We start from the raw sequence: 25425 nt of genomic DNA on the forward strand, positions 1-25425 counted from the left end.
AATCAACTCTCACATTTGATTTAAATGTTGTTCAAATGTTGTTGTTTTTTTTGCTCTGATTGTGTATAATAATTGTTGGACATAACATGACTGTGAGCCTTCTGTTGTGAAAATAATAAAAAATATGTTGGAAAAAAAATGTCAAATGAATGTCCCCTTATGGACAGTATTTTATCAAATCAATATCAATTTAAATGTATTTGTAGTAGAATTGCATTTTTGTTGGTATGCATTTTTTTGTGCATATACCACCATCAGACAATCCTTGCTGGGAGCAATAACATTTACAAAGGCAGTTACAAATATTCTGTTTGCTTGCTGTGCCAGATGCCCCATGCTACTCACAATTCCCCATGGAATTTGGGATGGATTTATTACTGCAATTAAAATACTACTGTAGATTTCCCCCCTCACATCATACTGGTTAGGCTACATGCATACTACGCAAGTAAAACCATAGAACTTGAGAAATGCATTACATTTTCAGAAACCATACTCTTTGAATTTTCTGTTAACTCAAATATCCTCACCGCTTTGTCACCCAGATCATGACGGACACATCTGTCTTCAGGTTTATCCAGTGCCTCATATAGCCTACTAAAATGTACATGTAATTAGCTTTATCTTACTTCCTGACACAAAAGCAAGCATCAGGTTTTCTAAATCATAGCCTGACAAATTAACCTTCAAACATCAATGAGACAGTAGGTCCCACCTGGAAGGAGCATAGTGGGTATTACAGACAGGAGAAGCTTTAATCCAGTTATGAGTTATTACAGTACAGTGTCCTCTTTTGCTGCATAACCTGATGAAACAGAGTATCCCATTGCTTTTAGTCCCTTTACATTTAATTCCAGTTGTGCAGTGCATTGCACATATTTGGTCAATGACATTAGAGATTATAGTTGAGCTGGAAAAACTGACTTTTAGCCATATCTATCATAAATACTGCTGCCTGCAGTTCCTTTCACTCTGTTTATTAAGAACAGCTCTGAGAAACTGGGATCACTCAGTCAATATTTAAAAGAAAAGGTCACAAGCCTGGACATGAACATCCTCTATCATCTAGTGCACAAAAGTGTTGTGTTTGATGTCTCACTGCACAGGATTTACTGTGATCATGCTTGTCAGGTCTTATTGTTCTCATCTGGCTGGCTCTTCTTTGAGGTAAAAACTCCTGCTGGGCTTGTGGATGTGGTTTAATACTGGATATTAATAGTACATTCATGTATTGCATCATAAAGGTTCCAACAAAACCCTGGTCCGGCTGAGATACTTTGGCTAGAAAGTGTAGTATACGATCAGTATGCTGTAATTAATTTATTTCAATTAAGAAATTAAGTTTGTTGCATCCTGGCTATTCTTCTATGTTGAGTCAGTGGAAGCGTTCTTCCTTTAAAATGACTTATTCTCAAATTTCAAACCTTTGAACAGGCCTAGACACACATCATGAAGTCCTGAAGTATCCTGACGAGATATCTGCATGTCAACTTAAATCAACTATAGTCTTATTAACAATAATGCATATTCTACATTTACATGGTGGTTTTTCTAATATGCTGCTGTGTTGAAATCACAGTAAGTTAGTTATGGTTATTTTTTAAATTCTAAAGTTGGAGCTCCTGTTTACTGCTTTGTCCTCCAGAATAACCCACAAAATATTCACAAGCAAGATATTGTTTTAAGGTACCAGTAACCATTTAATCAATCCCACAGCAGAAAAATAAACATATGTTGATTTATTTACAATGATCAATAAGGCATCAACACAAGGAATTTCAAATATGTGATAAATAAGAATTTGCAAAACCATTTCAAGTAAAACTGGGTTGACAAATGTGTTAAAAACCAAATACATCATTCTAAATCAGTTTTCCTTCACACTATTTCCCTGTTTTTTATTCATGAGTGTCATATCACTAATCTGTAATCTATCAGAGAGCTCTTTCATTCTACTGTATGCACCCGTAATCACAAGAAATGTTGGGAAATGCTCCTTTCAGTAAACAGTTCACCTTACAGTTAGAAAAACAGATTTTACAAGTCAATAATCAGTGTCTTTGATAAAAGGCCACTTAAACTGGCCAAGTAGATATTCCAGTTCCATTGAACCAGGAGAGTGGTCTGCCTCTGGAGGTATCGTCAGATATCAACGATGACAAATATCTCTGGTTTTTCGTTATCGTGGACCTGCATTGCGGAGTATGTGATGGCTTTCACCTCAGTTCCCTGGATTTAAGAGACAAGACATAACTGAGAATCAACGCACTGCAATTATGTATCTTTTATTATTCATTTTACACAATTCTCCTAAAAGTGTCAATGATAAAAAAAAAGACTTAACGGTAAAGCCCTCTTTACTTTTATTCCATAATTTTATTATATACAGAATTATAATCTGAATAAAGTGTGATCTTCACAGTTTCACTGTCTTACCTGTGGATGCTTTGGCAGAGAGAATTCTTCACCCCAACTTTAATAAACAAAAGAAAAATCACCATATGAGAGAACAGCTTACAGGACATAACTAAAATAGAAAAGTAAGATTAGATAGCTGAAGGATAAAATCAAAATATGAAAAAGATAAGGGGGGGAACACACAAGGTTGTTTTTACAATCTGTAGTAAAAGGTGTGTTTGGGAGAGAGGAGTCAGCTGCGGTACTCTGAGGTTTATATGTCTGAAGTCCCTTCTAAACCGACGAACAGTCACCAGCAGAAAAATGATGACAAATGACCACAAAGATGTGGTTAATGTAGAAACATACAGTACTCCTCCACCTTTGCTTTTCTGACTGAGATTGGGGTCGCGGTCTGCTCTGTACAGAGAGAAGCCCGGTAGATCAGTGATGTACATTTGTAAGAAATATACAAGGAAGTGCCAGTCTGGAGATGTGCGAGTGATCCCCTCGTCTCCCGCAAGCATGTCACCTCCTATTCACTTTGTTGTGGGTATTTGATTGATCCTCGTCTGCGAGGTCTGCATGTAAGATTTCCTCCGGAAAGCATGATAGGAAAGTCTTGTGGAAGTGAGCTTGTTTTGATCAAAAGTGGATTTGCTGGGAATGACTTTAGTAAAGACAACAAAAAAACACAGGAGACACCAAAATATTGTGACTGCCTGGCATCATCATGATTTCTTATCTATCCATGAAGTAAGGCTAAAAACTGAGGCATTGAACTGCAAACATGTCCACTTCACATGTGAGAAGTAATTTTAGGACAACCACTAATTTTTAACGTGTACCCATCCCTGTTCTGCTATAACTTTTTTTGTTATTGTGAGGTGGTAACCAAACTTACTTACCCAATGGAGCGGATCTTGAAGTTCATTCTGTCTATGTGCAAAACTTTGACCTCCTAGTGGACAGATGGAACATATAATTGTGTCAGGAGATTTACATAGGAAAAAAAATACTTAATAAACAAGATCTTTATAGTCTGTCCATCATACAAGAATCAAAATATGTTATGTAAAAATGCACAGAAAGGGGTCTAGACGCTTTCCCAGCATACAGTCCATTGCAGGGCAAGCATAGTTAGACAGTCCCTCATTGTCGTACCTATGGTGAGTTAACAGTCTCTAATCTACACCCATGTGGACAAGTGGATAACAAACAAACTCCCCAAAGGAAAGACCAGGGCCCAAATAAAACTATGGTTGTTCTTGCTGTGATGTCACCAGCGCTGCAATTAACTATTATTTTCATTGTCGATCAATCTGTTGACTATTTTGTCAATTAATCGATTAGTTGTTTGGTCTATAAAAGGTCAGAAAATTGTGAAAATCAGTGTTTCCCAAAGCCCAAGACAACGTACTCAAATGTCTTGTTTTGTCCACAACTCAACAGTTTACCTTCATAGAAGAGTAAAGAAACCAGAAAATATTCATATTTAAGAAGCTGGAATCAGAGAATTATTACTTTTTTTTCTCCAGTAGTGCTGCAAACTGATTAATCGATTATCAAAATATTTGGTGATTAATTTAGTAGTTGACAGCTAATCGATAATCGTTGCAGCTCTAGGTGTCACCATACCCACCTTGGATGGTTTTCTTTAAACTACATACAAAACGTGACCAACATACTCACCCTGGGAACAAAGAAGAGATCTGCACAAAACTTGTATAACCAGTCGTCTAGGAAATGGAAAAGAAGAGACTCCATGTCGTCACCTTTTGAGAAGGGAAAAAAGTATACATACTAGAGTTTAGTTTAGGTGATCTGGATCTGGCAACATGATTGATCCAGGTATAGAAAAAGGTTGATTGATTGAGAGACTGTCTGTACTCTCACCCTCTGATTCCACTTCAACAGTGTCAGTCGGTTCCACTGTCTCTGTGTCCGTCATGTAGCCGAACATGCCCATGGCACACTGCTCGAAGGCTTCCTCCAGAGAGTTTCCCCAGGAGTGAATCCTTGGGAGAGAGAGAGAGGGAGAGCAGCAAATATAATAGTGATGACTACGATTTGAGCACATCACTCCGGTTTTAGCTGCACTTCACTGGTTGCCTGTCAAATTTAGAATTGATTTAAGATTTTATTATTAACTTTTAAAGCTCTGCATGGTTTGGCACCGAGCAACATCACTGAGCTCCTTACACCCTATGTGCCAGCGCGTAACCTGAGGTCCTCTAACTTGGCCTTACTGGTTGTACCCAGGTCTAGGCTGGTGACTAAGGGTAACAGGGCCTTTGCCATCAATGCCCCTAGACTGTGGAACAGCCTACCTCAGGACCTCAGGTTAGCTAGCTCTACTACCAATTTTAAATCTCTTTTAAAAAATCCATTTTTATAAAAAGGCTTTTTTTTTAACTCCGTAATGCAACAGCTTGGTGCACCTTTTACCCACACCATATATTGTCCTCTTTTGGCTTATGTGTAGTAACCTTATTGTTTTGATACCACTAGTTACCGGTTTTAGTTTTCTCATTATTTGGCCTTTATGTTTTGTTCTTTTATTGTTTTTATTTTGTCTATATTTCATTGTATCTGTGCAAGCACTTTGAAACTATGTTTAGAAAGGTGCTATACAAATAAAGATTATTATTATTATTACTGAACAACAGAGACAATTTGTGAGATCTGACAAACAACTTTACCAAGATATCAAAGAACACACTCACTGTACATCTGCTGTATGATCCAGGTCTGTAAAAATAAAACACATGGTGACATGATGAGTCAAAGCATGCTGTTACATCAGCTTATGAGACAGATAGAGGCAGAGGCAGATATGACATTACACGTTTCAAAGACTATTTATGGCACATGTCACTTCATTTAGATAAACAGTTTCATTTAATTGGAGTGGGAACATAACGATAGCTACAGTTAGCTGACGTTGGAGACCTTTAAAACAGTTTCTCTCACAGTTTCCACGAGTAAAGTGACAGGCTAGTAAACGAGCTATGCTAGCTAGCTACATTATTTATCATAACTTTCAGACTTACATTCATATTTCTTGTTGATTTTTGGGTATTTAGACTTTCTAGCTTTCTGTGCCTCGGTCAGGTCCAGCTCACGGTCGTCCATCGTAGCTGTATGTTTGTTAAACGCTTTAAAAGAGGACCAAAACAACTTTTTACTATCTCAGTGTGTTGCAACCACAACATGCGTCAGAGGAGGGCGTTCCGGAAGTAGTAATGCGTCGCGGTGACGACTTCCTGTCGTTTTTTTTTCCTGAACGCTGATTGGTCCGTCCTGTTCTATGGAGTTGGCGCCATTGCAAGCCACCGTGCTGTCTCTACAGAGCACTCCTCCTAACAATTTCTACTCTTGTGCCAGTATTAGTGGTTTAAACCACGACACAATGGCTGATAAAGAAGGTAAGGGGTGTTCGCTTCTTTGTTTGTGAGTTAGCTGCTTAAAGGTGTGTGTGTTTGTCCAGAGTGAGAGAAGCAAACACCAGTCAGGCATGATGAACCGGTGGTTTGTTGGCGCGCCAGCCAGCATCACCTTTCATTGTTAAACACCAGCCAGCTAGCTGGTAGCTGAGGTTAGCTGCTAGCAGGCTGCCTATGCAGGGGGTTTAATTTACTGATACACGTGTAGTAATGTATTGCTTAGGCTCTGCCTCATGTGGTTGATTAGATTATAAAGATACCTATAGACACACGTGTTCTCTTATCAGCAAAATAAACCTCACTGCTGTCAATTTAACAAGACTTTTCTCAGTAAAGTAGAACTTTGATGTCACTCTCATATCCTCTATTCAATCCAGGCAAATTAGATGCTGCATGACATCATAACATAACACACCATCACCCATAACAGCCTGTTCTCCCTCCTTTTTATTTGACCTTTTATTTAACCAGGTAAAATCAATTGACAACCAATTCTCATTTAACATGATGACCTGGCCAAAAGGCAGCAACAATAGTATAAAAACACAGTCCACAAAAGCGACACAAACAGCACAGATACAGTACAGTATGACAAACATACAGTATGCCATGACAAGACATGAGAAATTGGCTAAAAACAGCATAGGTAAATGAATAGGTCAGAAATTAATAAACACTATGTACAAAAAAAAGGTGGATTACTAGATGTTCTTTGTAAAATTGTAATGGAAGAGAGAGAGAGAGAGAGAGAGAGAAGTGAGGGCAGTGAGGGCTGGTCAGCAAGTACAGCAGTCAACAATGACTTGTTGCAGCTTTTGTTTGAACATGTTGAGAGATGTGAGTTTGAGTGTTCTACCTCTGGTAGAAGATACAGGACCCCCAGCAGGACTCTCACCAGCAGACTGAGGAACAGTTTTTTACCCCCGGGCCATCAGACTTTTAAATGGATAATTCATACGACACCTTCTCACACAAAAATATATCTTATACTGTATATGTTCTTAATGTATATGTTCTTAATATGCCTGTATGTGTTCTCAATATGCCCTTGTACAAAGTATTTCCTTTTATAATTGCAATATAACTTATTATTTTAATGGAGCTTCCCAGCAAAAAGCATTTCACACGATTGTACCTGTATAACCGGCGTGACAATAAACATCTTGAATCTTGGATCTTAACTTTGTGTTGCTGCTAAATGTTACTTTTTGCAGCTGCATTTGATGATGCTGTGGAGGAGAGGGTGATCAATGAGGAGTACAAGATCTGGAAGAAGAACACCCCATTCCTCTACGACCTGGTCATGACTCACGCCCTGGAGTGGCCCAGCCTCACCGCCCAGTGGCTGCCTGATGTCACCAGGTGAGAGGGGGGGGACCTGCTGCACCTTGACATCCACCAAAACATGACACAAGAGTAAGGCTGTGTATTGGCAAGAATCTGGCGATACGATATGTACCATGATACAAGGGGAATGATACGATATATTGCGATACTGTAAGAAACGAGGTGATATACTGTGATTCTTTTAAAATTTTAGGAAAACTGTCATAGTATGAAGAACACACTAGAAATAAATCATTTTAGAATAGGCAAAAATAAATACTGCATGCAAAAAACTGCATGGTTTTTGCCCCAAACTGCATGTGATTAGCACAAACCGGGCATGTCTGTAAAGGGGAGACTCGTGGGAACCCACATATCTTGAGGTCAGATGTCAAGGGACCCAGTGAATATCGCAATGCCAGTTTTTCCTCGCCAACATTTTAACTTTGGAGCGTTATTTAACCTTTTTCTCAAAAAGCTAGTATGACATGGTTGGTACCAATAGATTCCTCAGGTTTTCTAGTTTCATATGATGCCTCCAGCTTTAAACTGAGCCCGCTACAACCTCCGAAAGCTCAAATAGCAGCCGGGCCCGACGGAGGGCCACCGGATTTTTAAGAGGTTAATTAAAAATCGATAGTGTTTTTGCAGAATCAATACAGTATTGCACAACATAATATCACGATACTCCTGTGGATCGATATTTTATTATACCCCTACACAAGAGAGGAGGGATCAAATTTTTTATGAATGAATACATGATACATATTTGAATTCTTCCTTCTTCACAGGCCGGAGGGGAAAGACTACAGCGTACACAGGCTGGTTTTGGGAACACACACATCCGATGAACAGAATCACCTTGTAATCGCCAGTGTTCAGCTCCCTAATGACGACGCCCAGTTTGATGCATCACACTATGACAGCGAGAAAGGAGGTGAGGGATAACGTGTGCAGGGGAAGACTACGTGTACTATATGTTGTGTTGCACAAAATAAATGGATTGATGTCAGGGCTGCACAATTAAATCAAATATTAATCGCAAATCAAGATTTTGGTTTCCCACAATTAAATGAACATGATCGACTGTGATATTGAAGTTTAAAACGTGTGCCAGAAAACTCAGCTACATATCAAATCAAGTGTAATTGTGATCTCAATATTGATCAAATTAATCGTGATTATCAATTTGGCCATAATTGTGCAGCCCTAATTGATGGATAAACTGTTTTCAAATGGTACTGACATTGAAAATCATGATGCAGCTAGGCCATTCAGTTGTCATTCAATGTCATCAAATTGTCTCAAAAAAAAGTTCTTGTATTTGCATATTGTGGCTCACAGTTCTTCTCAATGAATGAATACATTTAAATCTTGCTGAAATCTTTAATGCTTCAGAAAATATGGGTACGTATTTTTGTTTTGGACTACATTTAAGTTATTAAAATGCAACACTTGCATAGAAATATACCATTTAACATGCTCAGTAGAACAGAAATTTATTCGACACATGCTCATTTGCAACAGCCATCATCTTACGTAACTGTTGTTTATTTCAGAGTTTGGAGGTTTTGGATCTGTAAGTGGGAAGATAGAGATTGAAATCAAGATTAATCACGAAGGGGAAGTGAACAGAGCCCGCTACATGCCTCAGAATCCTTGCATCATCGCCACCAAGACCCCCACCAGTGACGTGCTGGTCTTTGACTACACAAAGCACCCCTCCAAGCCTGGTACGATTACAACCAAAACACATTTTTCTGAAGAGTTTTGAAAGGTCTACAAAAAAATTAGTTTTTGTTTTCTTCAACATTTTTTGTAACATTGATTTTATTTAATATTGAAGACCCATCTGGAGAATGCACACCAGATCTGAGGTTGCGAGGCCACCAGAAGGAGGGCTACGGCCTCTCCTGGAACCCAAACCTCAGCGGCTGCCTCCTCAGTGCTTCTGATGACCATGTAAGCAACTTGTCACAACATAGCTGAACTACTCTGTCTAGTATCGCCTCTCTTCCTGTTTTACCTGTTTAACTAGCATCTTGTGTTTTCCTGTGGCTCATGTGAAGTTTTTAATCATCTGTTGTTTTTTTTAAATTGCTGTTAATACATTTTCTAACCCATCTCTGCTCTTTTACAGACAATCTGCCTATGGGACATCAGCGCTGGGCCCAAGGAGGGAAAGATCGTGGATGCCAAGACCATCTTCACAGGCCACACAGCAGTGGTGGAGGACGTTTCCTGGCACCTGCTCCACGAGTCGCTCTTTGGGTCCGTGGCCGACGACATGAAACTCATGATGTGAGCAGCTCTTGAGTTGGTAACAAAATTCGCTAACCGCTGTGATGACTCACGAGAAACAAAGTTGTTGTTTAGTCTCAATTTTTTCCTTTTTAACAATGGTGCTTTTGTCTGCTTTTGGCACAGCTGGGACACGCGGTCCAACAACACCTCCAAGCCCAGCCATGCAGTGGACGCCCACACCGCCGAGGTCAACTGCTTGTCCTTCAATCCCTACAGCGAGTTCATCCTGGCCACTGGCTCTGCAGATAAGGTGGGTCAGCTACTCTTTCTCTGTAGAGCTGTTAACATAACATGTTGCTATCCAGTAAAGCAGGATGTGTTCTTATTTAGTATTGAGTTGAATCAGTTGAAGCTGGAGCTACTTTTCTTTTTAGACTGTGGCTCTTTGGGACCTGAGGAACTTGAAGCTGAAGCTGCACTCGTTTGAGTCTCACAAAGACGAGATCTTCCAGGTAAGAAGTGACCCTGTGGTCAGCTAAATTTAGCTGAAATGATTTGATGCAGGTCTGGAGTGATGTTGGGCTTTAGATGTTGGCAAACAAAGCTACGTTGCAGATGGCAGCCGTTAAACGGGCTGTAATGTAATCCTTTGTAACCTGGTACCGTCAGTTTATGTCCACTAAAAATACTTGTTTCTGCCACTGACAGGCTCAGATCGTTATAAGTGTCTTGACAACATTATGGAAAAGACCCCATAGAGAAATGAAATGTTTTTCTTACCTTTCGCTTGAGCCGGTCTGTTTGTTGCGTCGTGTCCACATCGTCAAAATATGCGAAATATTCAGCTATGACTTGAAAGTCTTAACACTAAGCTACGCTCTCTGTACTCCAACACAACAAACACCGGCACTCCTCTCTCCACTCTCGCTCACATTTCCACCGTTGTCTTCCGGCAACAAGACACACGACACAATAAAAAAAATGGAAAGTGAAAGGTAAGAAACAAATGTAATATTTCTCTGAAGGGTCCTTTCCATAATGTTGTGAGACACTTCTAATAACAATCTGAGCCTGTCAGTGGCAAAAATAAGCAGTTTTATTGGATGTAAAGTGTTTACATTATAGCCTGTTTAGTGGCTACCATCTGCAGCGTACTCGCTCAATATTTTATTTATTCATTTATTTGACAGGGACAAATACATGCAGGCATTGTTACATTTAAATAAAGTGCAACCGATGACCAATTTCAGAAGATATTGTTCCTATTAGACACACAAACATGGGAAAATAGGGTCCAGGTTGACATATACCAGAGTTAACCTTTAAGGAGTTTTTAGCCCATTAATCATGTTGTGCATTGTGGCATATCTGCCTTTTCAAGCACACATGACACTCCTGCATAGACATAACTTCTGGCTGTTTGACATCAAACATGTTACACTTGTTATCCATCTGATTTGATTCAGATTAGCCATTGTAAACAGAGGAATACTCTATTAACCAACTGTTGGACCAGTTTTAGTCTTGTTGATTGTGGCTATTTTTTTTTTTTAATGTTATGTTTGTGGAGCACTTAGTCGCAGAAATGTAACATCTGGCCCATCTCTACCGAACAGGTCCAGTGGTCTCCTCACAACGAAACCATCCTGGCCTCCAGCGGCACCGACAGGAGGCTCAACGTCTGGGACCTCAGTAAGATCGGAGAGGAACAGTCGCCGGAGGATGCTGAGGATGGCCCTCCTGAGCTGCTGGTCAGTTGGGACAACAACAAAAAAATACTGTGTGTATGTGTTTTTAATTGAATGTAAAGTGCTGTAGTGATCCCTCGTGCTCTGTTTCTCTCTAGTTCATCCATGGAGGACACACGGCAAAGATCTCAGACTTCTCTTGGAACCCCAACGAGCCGTGGGTCATCTGCTCTGTATCAGAGGACAACATCATGCAAGTCTGGCAAATGGTAAGACCTTTGTCACATGGTGGGAACGTCAGAGATACAGTATATAAAGAACAATTAACAGACACAGCGTGGATAGAAATTTGAAGTGCATTTATTAACATTGAACACCAGTTACAAGTTATTAATCTACTTTTCAATTGTTTCTTCTACAGGCTGAAAATATCTACAACGACGAGGACCCAGAAGGTGCTGGAGATTCAGAGGTCCAAGCATGAGTCCAGTCTCCACATCTCTTCATTCGACCTGCTCATTAAAAATGGATCCATTTTCAAGTGCTGTTCGCATAAGCAGTAATCTCTTTCTCACAAACATTCTGGGCAGCAGCGTTTTTTGTAGAATATTGAAAGAATATAAAGCTGCGTTGTCATCATGTCGTGACGTATTTAAAGTGAGTCTGTACTGGTCAGATTTTTAGATCTTTTTTAGTTTTTCAAAACTCCCAGTGCTCAACTCTGGCTTCACAGATGTGTCCGACATTCAGGTTTGCCTTTCGATGGTTTTCTTTCTTTCTTTCATTCGTTTAGTTGTGCTGAAAAAAATTCTATACAGATCCACTTTTATTAAAATTGTACATATTGTAGGTTTTTCTTGTATTTGCTTGATATTCATATGCATTTTTCAGATTGTGTCACTTATGTGTGTGTTTTTTTTCTCTGCATTTGTTTCTCTGCGCTGCGTCTGATCTCTTGTGTACTTAAGTATGTTCATAATAAAATATTTACAGTAAATCTGTTTGCTTTGTTTATTGGCACAGCATGCCAGATGTTAAGTTGTAGGAAAGAGTAAATTCTGTAGAAGTGAAATAATACCAAGTTTGAAGTATTAGTTTTTATCTTTTCTATGTTAAATGTAAATTCTGTGCCGTGGTTTGGTCTGGTGTTGATTATCAGCATGAGAATATCAACTGGAAACGGAAAATTAGGAATCCTCTTCTGCAGTGGTTTCACTGGGTTCATCACAGCCTCTATAAAACATACATTTCTTAGTCACTTTTTAAAAATCCTGATGCTTAAACAGTAAAAGGTTCAGAGTAAACCTACCTCAGAAATGTCAGCTCTTTTAAAAGACCGTCATTACAATCCTCCACATCTTTCTTAGAATTTCTTTCAACCTCAAACTCCACTTGTAGTTCTCTCAGAGTCTCTGTTAGTTTCTCCACCATCTCCTGAAAAGTGGAGAAACATCTTAGTCTAGTTTCACCAAACATCCTTTATATGCTTTATGTCCTACTGTACCTTGTGTTGTGTGGCGCTCTCCTCCCTCTCCCTCTCCATCAGAGTGACCCTCTGCACTAAACAGGCTCTCCGCACCTCCAGTCTCTGTAAGTCCTCTCTCAGGGGCCCCAGGCGGGCCCACAGGTCCGCAGCCAGCTCCCTGCTCTTTTTCAAAGCGTCCTCTCCAACTTGCCTTCTCCTCAGCAGGGCCATGAGCCGAGGCTCGTACCAGCCCTCCAGAGCCCTCACGCTGCCGCTGAGCCGCCGCTGCAGCCTGACAGACGCCTGCCGGCACTGGCTGACGTCACTCATGGCCCTGGGCCTGCAGGGTTTAGAGGCCTGTTCCCTCAGGGTGTTCAGCTGGTTCTGTTGGGCCTCCTGGAGCTGGGACAACTCCTGGGTCAGATTTTGGATGTGGGCCTTGAGCTCCTCCTATAGATGGATGTAAAATTGATTAAAACTAGAATTACCGCCTTGTGGTTGTATGCCTCCACCAACTAGTCAAGTTGCAGTTTACATCCATGTCTGTCCAAAATGTCATCACTTCATTATTTTATCCTATTAAACATTTGTGTAAAATTGTCATAATTAGCATATGAATTCTTGAGTTATAGCCAAAAGCAAGTTTTGTGAGGTCACAGAGCGACCTTGACCTTTGACCACCGAAATCTAATCGGGTCATACTTGAGTGGGCATTTGTACGTACTGACAGACGGACAACCCAAAAACATTACGACGACTGCCGCCGGTGCGGAGGCATAAAACTAACATAATTGAGCAAAGCTACAGCAAACCATGTTTTTCCAGCAAAATGGAGAAAATAAAATTGTTTAAATTATACCATTAACATACAGTATATTACATATTAACAATATACAACCTATTTGTATATTGTTAATATGTAATATTACAGACATTTACCAACATGCTGTTCTGGTCATACATTTTTATATTTTTAAATGTTTAACTTACAAAGTGTGCTACATGTTTTCAGTTCCTCACTACAACTGTTTCAGAAATTCACGACTTAATACAATGATTTTTGACTGGTCCTTTGTTTCTTAAAACAAACAAACTTTTGCCACATGTAGTCATTTACAGTAGTTTGTATGTATGTATGAAAATCATATTTGTCTTTCTTCTATGCATAATGTCCTCATACTTCTACACAGCAGGCTATGTATTGTATGGGACTATTATAAGTGAACAATATAAGGTATATAATTATGCTTGATGACATATTGTACAGTATTGCAATAGAGACATTGCTGCTTTAACATAATTTATATGTGGTCTCCAACATACGTACAAATGTAATGTATTATTATCACTCCCAAAATGTTGATTTCAGACACTCAAGTTTGGTTTGTACATTTTATAATGATGATAATTTGTTTCCTGCTGCAAGCCTCACATTCAGCATGGACCCCTCACATTGCTCACTGCTGTTTCTTGCACATATTAACTTACTGTTTGTCTGTAATCTTGGTTTTTAGTATTGATAGATATGAAAGAGGCAGAACAAAGCACAATTATCTGCTATAACCTGCCACAGTAAATGAGTCTTCCAGGCGTCGTCCATCCAGTGGTTCCTACCTGTGTGACAGCAGACTGAGCCACCTGGTACTCCTGCTCAGCCAGCGTCACCTGGCTCTGGATGCAGTCTCTGGCTGTGGCAAACAGTTTCCTCTTCACCTCCTTCACATCCTCATAAACAGCGACATAATCCAGCTGAGCCAGCGCGAGCAGCCTCTTTGTCTCCCCCAGCCTCCCTCTCAGGTGTCCCACGACTCTCAGGATGGGTTCCTGCAGACGGAGGAGCTCATGTATCAGCTCGTTCCTCTGCGTCTCCAGATGGGACACCTGCCGGATGTAGTGGTCGAAAAGCTGCCCCAAGTGGTCCAGGACCTCCTGGTCCATTTGTAGTGTGGGATGTGGTGGACACTCATCCAGGGGAATGATTGTCTCTGTCTCCGAGTCAGTATGGCTGCTGTTTGTGACATACTCAACATGTCTCATGTGTGAGTCCTCAGTAGATGACATGTTTTTCCCATCCTGTGTTGATGTTTGATTGTCCATGGCCTTCTGAGAGACAAGCTAGAAGAAAGGAGGAGAGAACAGCCATTAATCAAATGACCTACAACAATAGCTGATGAAATTTGGGGTTTTAAAATCCCTCTAATCTGGTCATTACCTTTAGGTTGTTTTGCATAAAAAAGCAATTTAATGTAGATTTAATCATTACTTACTTACTTTGTTTAGAGATGATCGTCCAGACAGCTATGAACACAGTTTTCTTTAAACTTTACGGACAGCTCTGCGGTGTGTCTGTCTCTAGCAAAACATAGGCACACTTTGTGTTTATTAATAACACCGGAGGCACAGGGGAAATTCTATCTAAGACTCTCTCATACCCCCACGGGGGGTCACAAACTGTGTCAGTGCTGAGGGCAGACTGGCCTACATGCTCTGGATGCATCAGCTAACACATGTCTGGACCAGCCTGCAGAGAGAGCTATATTTATACAGCTGTTTTTATGTGCATCTAAGTAAGTAGTGACAACATGACTGAAAAGTGTTTTCTAACTTTCCTCTATACCTGTTTGCCTCAGACTACTGCACAGGCAAGCAGAGGTGGTAACATTAGCAGGCCTATTCTTTTAATAGTTTCCTACAGTGTTGAGCTCAGCTGCCCAGAAAGTTTGCATGATTCATATAAACAGTATTTGTTTGTAGTGTTTTGCATGCTGCCTGTCAAAATACTCACACACAAAAGGAATCAAACTTATACCACCACACACAAGGATACACAAGGAGTAACTGCATTTTGGGAGATCATATTTAACAAGCATTTCTGAAAGTTATAAATAGTCCCTTTAATATAATGAATCTGCCATCGTGGCAGGTGGCCTGAAATTTTTACCTGCCACAGCAAACATTTACCCTGTATTTGGCAGGTGGCAGGTGCTGATTTCATTCCCTGGTTGTGTATATAAACAGTTAATATCCAGATGTGCATACTCATTTAAAACATTTCTTAAGGAGACATTTCTTTGCATAAAAAAGGCTGGAAGTGTGTTAAAAGTGAACTCCTCCCCCTCCTCCCCTTTGCTCTGTGATACCTGTAGTTCCTCCGTCTCACCACTAGATGTCGTCACTGCACCAAACCGCAGCCGCTCTGTCGCACCTGAGCGCGCCCAGCCTCCTCGCGACCAGGTGGGAGCTGCTGCAGGTCGACGGAGACTTCTCCTCACTTCCCCTCCGCGGTCCACCGGAGCGGACACCGACACACAGCGCTGACAGCAGCAGGAGAAGTTATCATATAGCTTTGCATCAAAACAACACGGACCTGTGGGCTTAACCCAAACAAACCCAGACTCCAGTCGCTTCCTGAAGTGCTTTTTACACGGAAATGGTTCACCTGAAGTTTCCCTGCGGACGCTGAAAGTTGTTGGAGTTGGAGAGGAAGAAGGACGCTTCAAATGGAGAGAGGCTGAATCACTCCTTCTGGATCAGACAAGTTCATCAAGGTAGGAGTATAGCTATAAAAGTTGCTTTTCTTTGTTGTAGTTTTAACAGAAAAGTGCAGTCATGTATAGGCTTTATATATCTTTTAATTCCTCCTTATAAAGCCTCCTAAACTGCTTTAACGTGATAAATAGTGTAAAAATATACTTTCAAAAAGTTCAAATCACAGTAAAATGACACCAGGATCGACTGAATCAACTTTTATAAATGTCCAAGTACATTTCTAAGTGAAGCTCTTATTAGTTACTACAGTTGCTGCAATATATATATATATATATTAAAAATATATATAAAATCAGGCTTTAAGATAAAGAAAATAGTCCCTACAGGTAAAACACAATGTTCCACAGTGTAATTAGATAGAGTGAGGTGCAAATGGGTGTCAAGAGATCCAGGTTGAGTATAGGCATGCATGGAAAAAACTAGGTGTGGGAGGTTTGCTTAGCTTGGCCTTGAGGGATCCCAAGCAGGTAATTTAAGACCTGTAGTGCTTCTCTCAGCTTATGACAATGAAGACTATTGTTGTTTTTCTTCCCCTCAATGACCCAGCAGCAAATGACTGGTGCTCTGACACTTTGGTTATCAATGACAGACAGTCTGCTCCTCTATATAGACCCACTGCCTGTTGATTAACCTGGTAGAGATAACACCTCATCTCTGTTTGTCTCCTGCACTTTGGACTGAAATCCAAACTTTTTTCTGAAAACCCTGCAGCACTTCCAGCGATCCATTCCTTTTTTTTTCCACCTCCAATGCCTTCATCTCTTGTACCCTCTGGTAAGGTGAGGCTGAGACACACAGCCATTTGTTTAGAAAGGGTGTGTCACGTACCGGTGCTCCTTCTTCTTCGCCAGCCTGCCAAGCCAGGGCTTGTACTCATGGAGATTACAGGTGTGTTATGTAAGCATCAGAGGTACAGCAGAGACTGCCGGATACCTGAGAGTCAGAGGAAGATCAAGGTAGAGAGACGGGGAGATGAGGGATGGGATGGAATAAGGAAGTCAGTGGAAAGTGCATGCTGTATTTGGTGCATCCAGGTACTGTTGTGGCAGCTCAGTGGAGGAAAGCTGTTGGTCAAGAGAAGGCAACAAGAGGAGCAATTGGTGTTGTAATGCACAAAGACACATGATTATGTGTGTGAGCGAGTGATGTGTGTGTGTCATGCAGGAAACTCCTTCCTGATGAGTGGGACACAGTGAGTGTCTGTTAATCAGAAGGATTAGCTGATGAGTAACTCATCAGTGAGTCCTTATCAACACGTCTGATAAATCTAATCAGTAGCCGTTATAGGGCATGATGGCATTTCAGATTTCTCTACTGTTTTCTTGTCTTTATAAGATTTCACATGGTCTAAATGGAGGACTTTTTTTTTTATTCCCACACTACATTTTTGTTTGACAGCCGTCCACTCAGGCGACTGTCAGACTGAGTGAACTACAGACCGAAAGGATTTAGTTTTTGTTTTGACTGGGGTACAGAGCAGAGACTCCGAGATGCCAGGATGTATTTTTAAACCCCAGTGTGTCCAGCTGTGTTTGCCTTCGCTGCTTGCGAGCTGGTCACCGCTGCTGCACAACACTTTCTTTTTCACCCCTGACTGACCTGTCAGTTCAGAGGTCTTAAGCTCCAAAGAGACTGCAGTCCAGACGTAGACCCCTGGTAACCCCTGGAAGCACAGCAAACAACACGCTTTATAGAGTCTGTGCCACACTGTCTCTGCTGGCTAGAAGACGCCAGAGAAAAGTAAAAAGTGCTTTATTGTTCTGTCCTGTTTTTGGAAAGAAACAAAGAAGTAAACAATGGAAAGTAAGAATATAGGGACTCAAACAGTGACATTGTAGGAACTGACCACATTTTACTGTCCAACTTTTAACTGAAGATACTTACTAGGATCGACAATTGGACCAAAATGTGTTTGTACACTTAGGTCACATATCAGGGAGGTGCACTACTTATGCATTGTTAACAACTACAGTATATCAGCAGCTCAAAATATTGGCGCTGAAGCGATTAATCAATTAATTGATTAGTCCATCAGCAATTGTTTTCATAATCATAAAGAAACCCACAAAACTCTTTGGGTATTGGACTGATTGTCACATAAAGCACTGAATTCAAAGACACCCCTTGGTCTATGGGGAAATACGATGGCTATTTTATCACTATTTCCTGACATCGACAAAGTGATTAATCAAGAAAAATATTAGCAGATTGATCATTAATGAAAGTGATTGTTAGTTGCAGCCCTAAATAGAAACATTTTAGGTACAGTAGGACTGTCCTCGACCAAGGAAATCTTAGTTGACTCACACTTGTACGATTTTGTCGTCTAATCGATTAGTTGATTTAATCGACAGATCTGTGAAACTGACATTCTCCGCAAAGAATCACACAAAAGCACCACTTTAAAGCTAGCGTTTGTAATCATGAGAAGTAATTTTCAAGCAAAAATGACAAAAAAAAAACCTCCACAAATCTTTGGGTTTTGGACTGATTATCACATAAAACAAGGAATTTGAAGATTCCCCCTTGGACTATAGGAAATTATAATGGCCATTTTTCACTATTTTCTGACGTCCACAAAGTGATTAATCAAGAAAAATATGAGCAGATTATGCGTTAATGAAAATGATCGTTAGTTGCAGCCCTAAATAGAAATATTTTAGGTTGACTAATACTCATACGATTATGTTGAGTAATCCATTAGTTGATTTAATAGACAGATCTGTAAAACTGAGTTTTTCCACAAAGAATCACACAAAAGCACCACTTTTAAAACACGTGTGTACCAGAGATGTGCTCACAAGTTTCTTGGAAATACATCATTCAGCATGAAAAAAGCATAAAAAACGACTAATCGACTAAAGAAATCTTAGTCAACTAAGACCAAAACGACTGATTACTCAACTAATCGGCAAGAATCTGGCGATACGATACGTATCATGATACAGGGGTTACGATTCAATATATTGCGATATATTGGGATACTGTAAACAAGATGATATATTGTGCTTTTTTAAATTTAGGAAAACTCATAATATAAAGAACACACCACCATATACATAATATCGGAGCAAAAAAGTGACTTTTTTTATACAATCACAACAGTTGGATCTGCATTTATCACAGTCCCTGTAACATCCGACATCATAGCGCTACTTTGAGAGGACACATACACTGAGAGGGAGCATATCTTTGCAAATGAAATAGAGTATTGACAGAGTTAATCTTTGCATGTAAACTATTAATTAAAAATCAATACTGTGTTTTTGAGAATCGATACAGTATCACAAAACATTATATCGCGATACTCTATATTTCCGAAATGTTCTTACACCCTTGCATTCAATGCAATTAGCTTCAGATTATGTTTTCAGATGTGTATCAACGTAGACAAAAATGAACACTCAGATTACTCGCCGGGATTTCTCTCTATCGTCAAAAATATATCAGCAATTCTAAATACATTTTAAAAACTGTCATCTGTGTGTGTAAATATTTGTTTTTGTCATACTCTGATGCATATTTTTCCACATACTCTGTAAAAGAAAAATCTCCCTGTTTCCATAGATGTCAAATATTTGTGACTCCCCTCTAATAAGAATACACAGTGAACAATTATCTTGGCCAGCGCACACAACCGCATGTTATAATCTTATCTGAAAATGACTCTCATGCGCCATCTATTATCCTTTTTCTTTTATGGCTCGGTCTCCTAGGCCACTGTACTGTATGAGGGATGTGTGGCAGCGAGGGAGGGAGTGAGGAAGGGGGTGAAAGGGAGAACAAGATGGGAGGAGGAGGAGGAGGAGGAGGAGGAGGTGTAAGGGGGGTGAAAGCAGATTTGGAGTGAAGAGTTCCTCTGTCGGTAATTATCAATCTCTCAGGAATGCAGCCGCTGCTCTTACCAGACAAGCTGCTGCACGGCAACAGCGGCCCGCAGCGTGCCAACTTGCATTACCCTGTCCCACACACACACACACACACACACACACACACACACACACACACAGTGTCTATAACCTCAGTGAGTTCAGTTACATAGCATTTTTGTTTATTTGTGTCATTATTGTCTTACGGTGTTACTGTGTTTATTTTTATCACTGGCATTACCTACATGGTCTTTTTCTGAAACTCTATCCGTTCTGCAGCAAACAAAGACACCACATAATGTCAGTAAGGGCTCGTGTTTCTGTCCCAAGTCCTTCGCCACTCCGTGTGTTTACGCTGATACGTTGGTGTGGAACAAAATTGAAGGAAACTTGCGGCCACCCTGAAACCCGACTCTTGACATGAAATTTTCATGAGCTATTTGGTCTCATTAGTTATGTCTCTAGTGATCCTCTCTGTCAGTGCTAAAATACTTCCCTTAAGATTGGGAAATCTTCCATCGATGTCTGGAGACTCCCACAAAGCTTTCCCCAAAGCTCTCCTCAGTCATTTAGAAAAAAAACAAAAAAACTCCCCAAGCCGTGGAGTTGAGTATTTTCAGTTTGTGTCTTGGAGGCCTCATCATCTATCACAGTACATTTCTCGTACATTGAATGCTTGAGCATGAGAGCTGCAGCCCAGACAAAGTTGCTTAAGTCATGCTTTTAAGAGGCAGCGCTCCTCTTTGTTTGATAACGCCTAGAGAAGATGGCCAACGCCCTGACTGATGCCTGCAGGTGCCGCGCAGTCACACCAGTTCTTACACAGCTGAACACTTAGTTACAGAGTCACTTGAAAGTGTGGTTTGACAACTGTTATTGCCCAAACTGGCTACTAGTTGCTGTAAACCCAGTCATCTCAGCAGGAAGACTGATCCGAAACATCCATTTTTTTATCTCCAAAAAAGGAGAATATTAACCGTAATCTTTTATTTCCTTTCTTGTGTAGACTAACCACATTCAGTCTAACCTTCACCTCGCTCACTGACGGCTAACTCATGCCATGTGAAATCCAGCAGCTCAGGTGTAGATGTGAATGGCCTCCTGGTTAAACTGAGCCAGTCCCAATTCAAACAAAGGTGGCTGCCGCTCCCAGTTGGCTTTGCCTTATCCCTGTGAGGCATTGGAGTCTGCTCCGTCAACTTCCCTGTGTGACTCACCGCAGTCAAAGTTACAGTTCCTGGACAGAGACCCTCCCTCGTCCCCCGCCACTGCCTTGGAAATTCACATTGTTCACATTTGAGTCGATAAGGGTGTGAATACACTTTGTATTGTATAGTTTACCATACGTTTTGGGCTGCTGTGCCTTCCAGTTGGATTTTTTTTCAGTTAGTCCAACTCTGAATTTGGATCAAATAGTATTTTAACCTACTTTCAATGAAATGTTTGAACCTAATTCTCCACATGGGTGCGGTTTGTCACATAAAACAATGCAACGAGTGTCAGAAAATGTTCACAATCATGGGAAATAACTTCAAAGTTTGTGTAGTTCTCCTCTTGTGGAGTAAATCCCTAAAACAAATACTGATTTGCAATTCCCCTTTGACATGGATCTGTTGAGTCACCTAAAGTCTTTTTCAAATATGACAAGAACTGGCTTTCCCTCATTCTTTTCTCGCACCAGTTTGTCAAAGAAAGTAGAGCCCAGTGATCTTTGCTATATTCATGGATTTGGGTTTGGATTTGCTCAGTAAGCTACGCTACCGTGCTTTGCTTTAGGCAAGGCAGGTGTCAGTGCTTTGCTTTGCTTTGAGTCTATTGACCCGGCTGCATATAAGTGAGGAGGAGACCCTCTTTTGCTCTGGAATTTATGTCCTCCAGCTCCACTCCGGGACATATAGCTGTAGAAAGCACACAAATCAATAAATGTCATTACCAGATATGCTCACAGTCTATTTCATGGCAGTGTGTAAACTATTATCAGCCCCAGTTTACTTCATGCTGATGTGTATACACACTGCTGTCAATGTCAGATAATCAGTCAGTGCTGCTGGTATTGACACACCGCGTTGAGGTTTGCTGTGTTTGAGCAGTATCTCCTGTCCAACGTGAGAGCGCCTGGCCTCTTTTGTAAAGGATAAGTAAACAGCGTGTTGGAACACATGCCTGCTCTGGCAGGACTGGGGCTGGGCTGGGAAACCACAGCGGCTTTAGTGTGTGTGTGTGTGTGTGTGTGTGTGTGAGAGAGCGATACGGAGACAGAACATACAACCTTTTAGTTTGTAAATCAGCTTCAGGCATATGACTTGATCATTATCTTTCTGATAATATGATATCACCCAGATGTGTTGTAGTGTAGGCAATGATGGCAGAGTTTTTTGTTTTTTTTAGCTAGGTTTGTGTTACAAATCCCATTTTAAATCTGTCTTTTATGCCTATAGTTTGTGTATCAACTTTTATGAATTGAGAGGTGTGGTTAGGGGTTACGGCTGGGACAATGAAGCAACTCTGTAATTAAGATGTCGGCCATGGTGCTTTAACTTTGAAATAGAGGTTGTGAGGCTAAGAGAGAGATTAGATAGATAAAACCAAGAGATGTGACATTTTCTTTAGTAAATCTTAAAACAAATTGTAAGAAAGTAGACGTTTTAAAGGGGAATGCCACTTAAATTAAGAATTCCAATATGTTATATCCATATTCAATCAATATTTGTGAAAATGAGCTCCTCTCTCTCAAAGCCGGAAACCAGAGAAGTACTGTAAGTCTCAAACTTGTGATGTCATAGGGTATAAAGTCTGGAGCTGCTCCACAATGAATGGGAGACGGATTTTGTTTTCTTTTTTATACCCAAATGAGCTTTATCCTATCGTAGGGTTCTCAGTTGTCAAACAGAAAATAGTCCCATATACTCAGCTCATCTCCCTGGGTGCTCTCAGTGTCATCTAGAACATCTCTCCTTATTCATTGTCTATGGAGCAGCTCCAGACTTTATACCCGATGACATCACAAGTTTCAGTTTTAGCGCTCTAGTTTTGTATCAGTTGTTCATGTTTATTACTATTTTTTGGACTGTCTTAGACCATAGGAATAACATGTATGAATTTTGAAAATGAACGTAGTTCCCCTTTAAAGGACACTCCACAGTGTACGTCACGTCATTACATTTGTTTGCAAAGCTGAAAATTGCAGGTTGTTATTATGTGTAACCACAGCAATGGTGGCATGAGTCAGCTCCTTGTGACCGGACTGCACAGACAGCGGTCTGCTGGGTGGTCCTCCGCTGTGTCCCAGAGTTCTTAGCATTACTCTGGTCCCTCTGTGTGATGGAAATAATACGAGTAGTTGTTGCACTCAGAGCTGCCCGTGGGCTATAAATGAATTATGAACCAGCCCCCCTCTCCTCCCGAGAGAGAGAGAGACGTCTGATTATTAGCGACTGTAGCCAATACAGATGCACGGATCTTAGTCATGCCCAAATGACTGTAATTTGGAGCAGGAGAAACACGGGGCTTAGTGCAGGGAGAGGCCTGGTGGAGAAGATGGATGCTCTCTCTTGTTATTGGCCTTTCACTACAACTCACTCCTCACGTCTGCTCCATACACAGTGTGCCACATCAGATGTACGGCAGTGGATAACAAGTTCAGCTGGACTACATTAAGATAACAAAATACTTCAAAAACGCCCGCATATGTATAAAGTTTAGAGAAGCATTCAAGTACTTCAAGTACTCATCTTAAGCCTCTCATAAGGGGCAGCATACCTCTCTCTCTGGACAGGGAAGAACCACATTTAACTCTACCTTTTAGCCATACTAGCAGCATTGTTGAGTCTGAAGTTTGAGTTTGTCCAATACTTCGGTAACATTCCCATCAGCTATTTGTGTAGTGCTTATTAGCAAATGTTAGCATGCTAACATCAATGTGATTTGAATGACGACATGACGGTTCCCCAAAAGTGATATTGTGGCAAGAAGGTAACATGCAAATTGCGAAACTCTCGCAAGATGGTTAAGGTTAGGCTTTGATCTTGAATAGTTAAGGTTAGGATAGGTCCTCGGGCAGCACATCTCACAAGAGATTTTGTTTTTGCAATTTGCATGTTACCTTCCAGACACGATCCAAAAGTGAAGCCAAAACATCTCGATCGCCCCCTGGTGGCTGGCTGCAGAATAGGTCATAAATCCCGCCCCCTCCATGTTAGCGGATGGGACATGGGCCAAACTAAAACGTCAAAGTACACGTCAAATATTTTTTTCCCAAAGATGGTTTCTGTCATTCACGTAGTTCTTATTTATTTTTCTGATAAGTTTGGTTTTAATCACTTATTTGATGCCATAAAACAGGGGACGTCATGATTGACAGCTGAGATTCTCTCTCGCTAACAAGCTACGGCTCGTGATTGGTTCGGGCAGGTGTGTGGGCGGGACCTCGATGCCACGTCTCCACCGCCTGATCACTACCGCGCAGACTCCGGCTCCAAATGACGTCAAAAGCACAAGAAGGCAGCCCTCGTATCCAGGATATTTTGGCTTCACCTTTGTACAGTGGGAGGAAGTGGCGACGCGACATCCATCTATATATACAGTCTAGGGGTAAACATTATACTTGCTAAATATCAGCATGTTAGCATTGTTATAGTGAACATGTCAGCATGCTGACATTAGAATTTAGCCTTGCTGTGCCTTAGTGCAGCCTCACAGAGCAGCTAGCATGTCTGTAGACTTGTTTCTACTTTAAGTACACAGTGAAGACCAACGCCTGCCTTGTAAACTTCACTCAGTTGCCAGTTTATTAGGTACACCTAAACTAATGCAGTGCAATACAACAGTCCTGCAATAAATCCTACCTTCATGAACCAATGTAGAGTATGTAAGGCATCTGGCTTTAAAAAGTGCACATCTGCCTGAAAACTTTCCATAGGCTACATCCAAACCAGAGTCCTCTAACTTCTCATCACAACCCCCCCTCTGCATTACGCAGAGCTTTGATGATGAGGAGCCGTTTGGAAAAGTCACATTTGTAACCCTCCGAGAACATGACATAGGCTTCTGTGGTTTAGATTCATGTTTCGTCGGGGGCAGGAAAGTATTCCTGCAGACTGTGAAGGATGTTTGGTCGTATTGCTCACACATTGCTTGTGCTAAAATCTGCCTGCAGTGTTTTTTCATGCGTGACCGTGAAGCCACAGAGCAGCCAAAAACTTTTCATGAACTTTCTCGACAGCAAATCATCCAGGGATTCATAATTCTCTCACTCTGACTCCACTCCGCACCGTCCTCCAGTCTTTTGTGTGCTTATTGACGAGCTGCGACTCCTGTCATCTTAAGAGCTTGCTCCTACTTCTAGCCTGTGATTTGGAGATAAGTATCTAATAAAGTACGCAGCTGGAAGAAGCCCAGTGTAAGCTACAGATCCCCAGGAGCAAAGCTGGGAAACATGCCTC

General features: G+C 40.9%; 4 protein-coding genes across 8 annotated transcripts in view; 2 read left to right on the forward strand and 2 right to left on the reverse strand.

Moving 5' to 3' along the window:
- Window positions 1-1676: 1676 nt before the first annotated feature.
- Window positions 1677-5640, reverse strand: zbtb8os (zinc finger and BTB domain containing 8 opposite strand). The gene is made up of 7 exons (XM_074660072.1): window positions 5451-5640; window positions 5124-5148; window positions 4294-4415; window positions 4090-4172; window positions 3306-3358; window positions 2437-2473; window positions 1677-2229 (listed from the first exon to the last, which is right to left on the reverse strand). The coding sequence occupies exons 1-7, from the start codon at window positions 5530-5532 to the stop codon at window positions 2143-2145; spliced, it is 489 nt and encodes a 162-aa protein (XP_074516173.1). The 5' UTR covers window positions 5533-5640; the 3' UTR covers window positions 1677-2142.
- Window positions 5641-5665: 25 nt separating this feature from the next.
- Window positions 5666-12098, forward strand: LOC141783091 (histone-binding protein RBBP4). The gene is made up of 11 exons (XM_074660066.1): window positions 5666-5825; window positions 7058-7205; window positions 7961-8106; window positions 8729-8902; window positions 9016-9131; window positions 9310-9470; window positions 9597-9723; window positions 9848-9925; window positions 11030-11164; window positions 11260-11370; window positions 11523-12098. Exons 1-11 carry the CDS (start codon window positions 5708-5710, stop codon window positions 11583-11585), a joined length of 1377 nt encoding a protein of 458 aa, XP_074516167.1. The 5' UTR covers window positions 5666-5707; the 3' UTR covers window positions 11586-12098.
- Window positions 11446-15844, reverse strand: LOC141783093 (syncoilin-like). 4 transcript variants are annotated; one of them, XM_074660070.1, is made up of 6 exons: window positions 15707-15844; window positions 14838-14918; window positions 14181-14681; window positions 12606-13016; window positions 12411-12535; window positions 11446-12334 (listed from the first exon to the last, which is right to left on the reverse strand). In XM_074660070.1, exons 3-6 carry the CDS (start codon window positions 14661-14663, stop codon window positions 12289-12291), a joined length of 1065 nt encoding a protein of 354 aa, XP_074516171.1. In that variant the 5' UTR covers window positions 14664-14681; window positions 14838-14918; window positions 15707-15844; the 3' UTR covers window positions 11446-12288. The 4 variants fall into 4 exon arrangements, with proteins under 4 accessions (XP_074516171.1, XP_074516172.1, XP_074516169.1 ...); XM_074660071.1 differs by having other exon boundaries at window positions 14834-14918; XM_074660068.1 differs by lacking the exon at window positions 15707-15844 and having other exon boundaries at window positions 14838-15609.
- A 128-nt stretch (window positions 15845-15972) lies between these two features.
- The window catches only part of LOC141783088 (uncharacterized), a 33375-nt gene continuing 23922 nt past the window's right edge, over window positions 15973-25425 (forward strand). For both annotated transcript variants that reach the window (XM_074660059.1, XM_074660058.1), the window contains exon 1: window positions 15973-16114. The gene's annotated coding sequence lies outside the window, so the exon portion shown is untranslated. The remainder of the gene's footprint in view (window positions 16115-25425) is intronic.

This window comes from Sebastes fasciatus, chromosome 15, assembly GCF_043250625.1.
Source record: "Sebastes fasciatus isolate fSebFas1 chromosome 15, fSebFas1.pri, whole genome shotgun sequence".
Taxonomy (NCBI): domain Eukaryota; kingdom Metazoa; phylum Chordata; class Actinopteri; order Perciformes; family Sebastidae; genus Sebastes; species Sebastes fasciatus.

What these genes read in the sequence shown, in the direction of transcription:
- zbtb8os (XM_074660072.1), bottom strand. Translation starts at nt 5,532, where the DNA reads ATGGACGACCGTGAGCTGGACCTGACCGAGGCACAGAAAGCTAGAAAG. An exon ending in GATCATACAGCAGATGTACA is followed by an intron (nt 4,416 to 5,123) that starts GTGAGTGTGTTC and finishes CTCTCTCCCAAG; the next exon opens with GATTCACTCCTGGGGAAACT. An exon ending in CTCTGCCAAAGCATCCACAG is followed by an intron (nt 2,230 to 2,436) that starts GTAAGACAGTGA and finishes TCTTAAATCCAG; the next exon opens with GGAACTGAGGTGAAAGCCAT.
- LOC141783093 (XM_074660070.1), bottom strand. Translation starts at nt 14,663, where the DNA reads ATGGACAATCAAACATCAACACAGGATGGGAAAAACATGTCATCTACT. An exon ending in AGAGCGCCACACAACACAAG is followed by an intron (nt 12,536 to 12,605) that starts GTACAGTAGGAC and finishes TCCACTTTTCAG; the next exon opens with GAGATGGTGGAGAAACTAAC. An exon ending in AAAGAGCTGACATTTCTGAG is followed by an intron (nt 12,335 to 12,410) that starts GTAGGTTTACTC and finishes TATGTTTTATAG; the next exon opens with AGGCTGTGATGAACCCAGTG.
- LOC141783091 (XM_074660066.1), top strand. Translation starts at nt 5,708, where the DNA reads ATGGAGTTGGCGCCATTGCAAGCCACCGTGCTGTCTCTACAGAGCACT. An exon ending in TCAGTGCTTCTGATGACCAT is followed by an intron (nt 9,132 to 9,309) that starts GTAAGCAACTTG and finishes GCTCTTTTACAG; the next exon opens with ACAATCTGCCTATGGGACAT. An exon ending in CCACTGGCTCTGCAGATAAG is followed by an intron (nt 9,724 to 9,847) that starts GTGGGTCAGCTA and finishes TTTTCTTTTTAG; the next exon opens with ACTGTGGCTCTTTGGGACCT.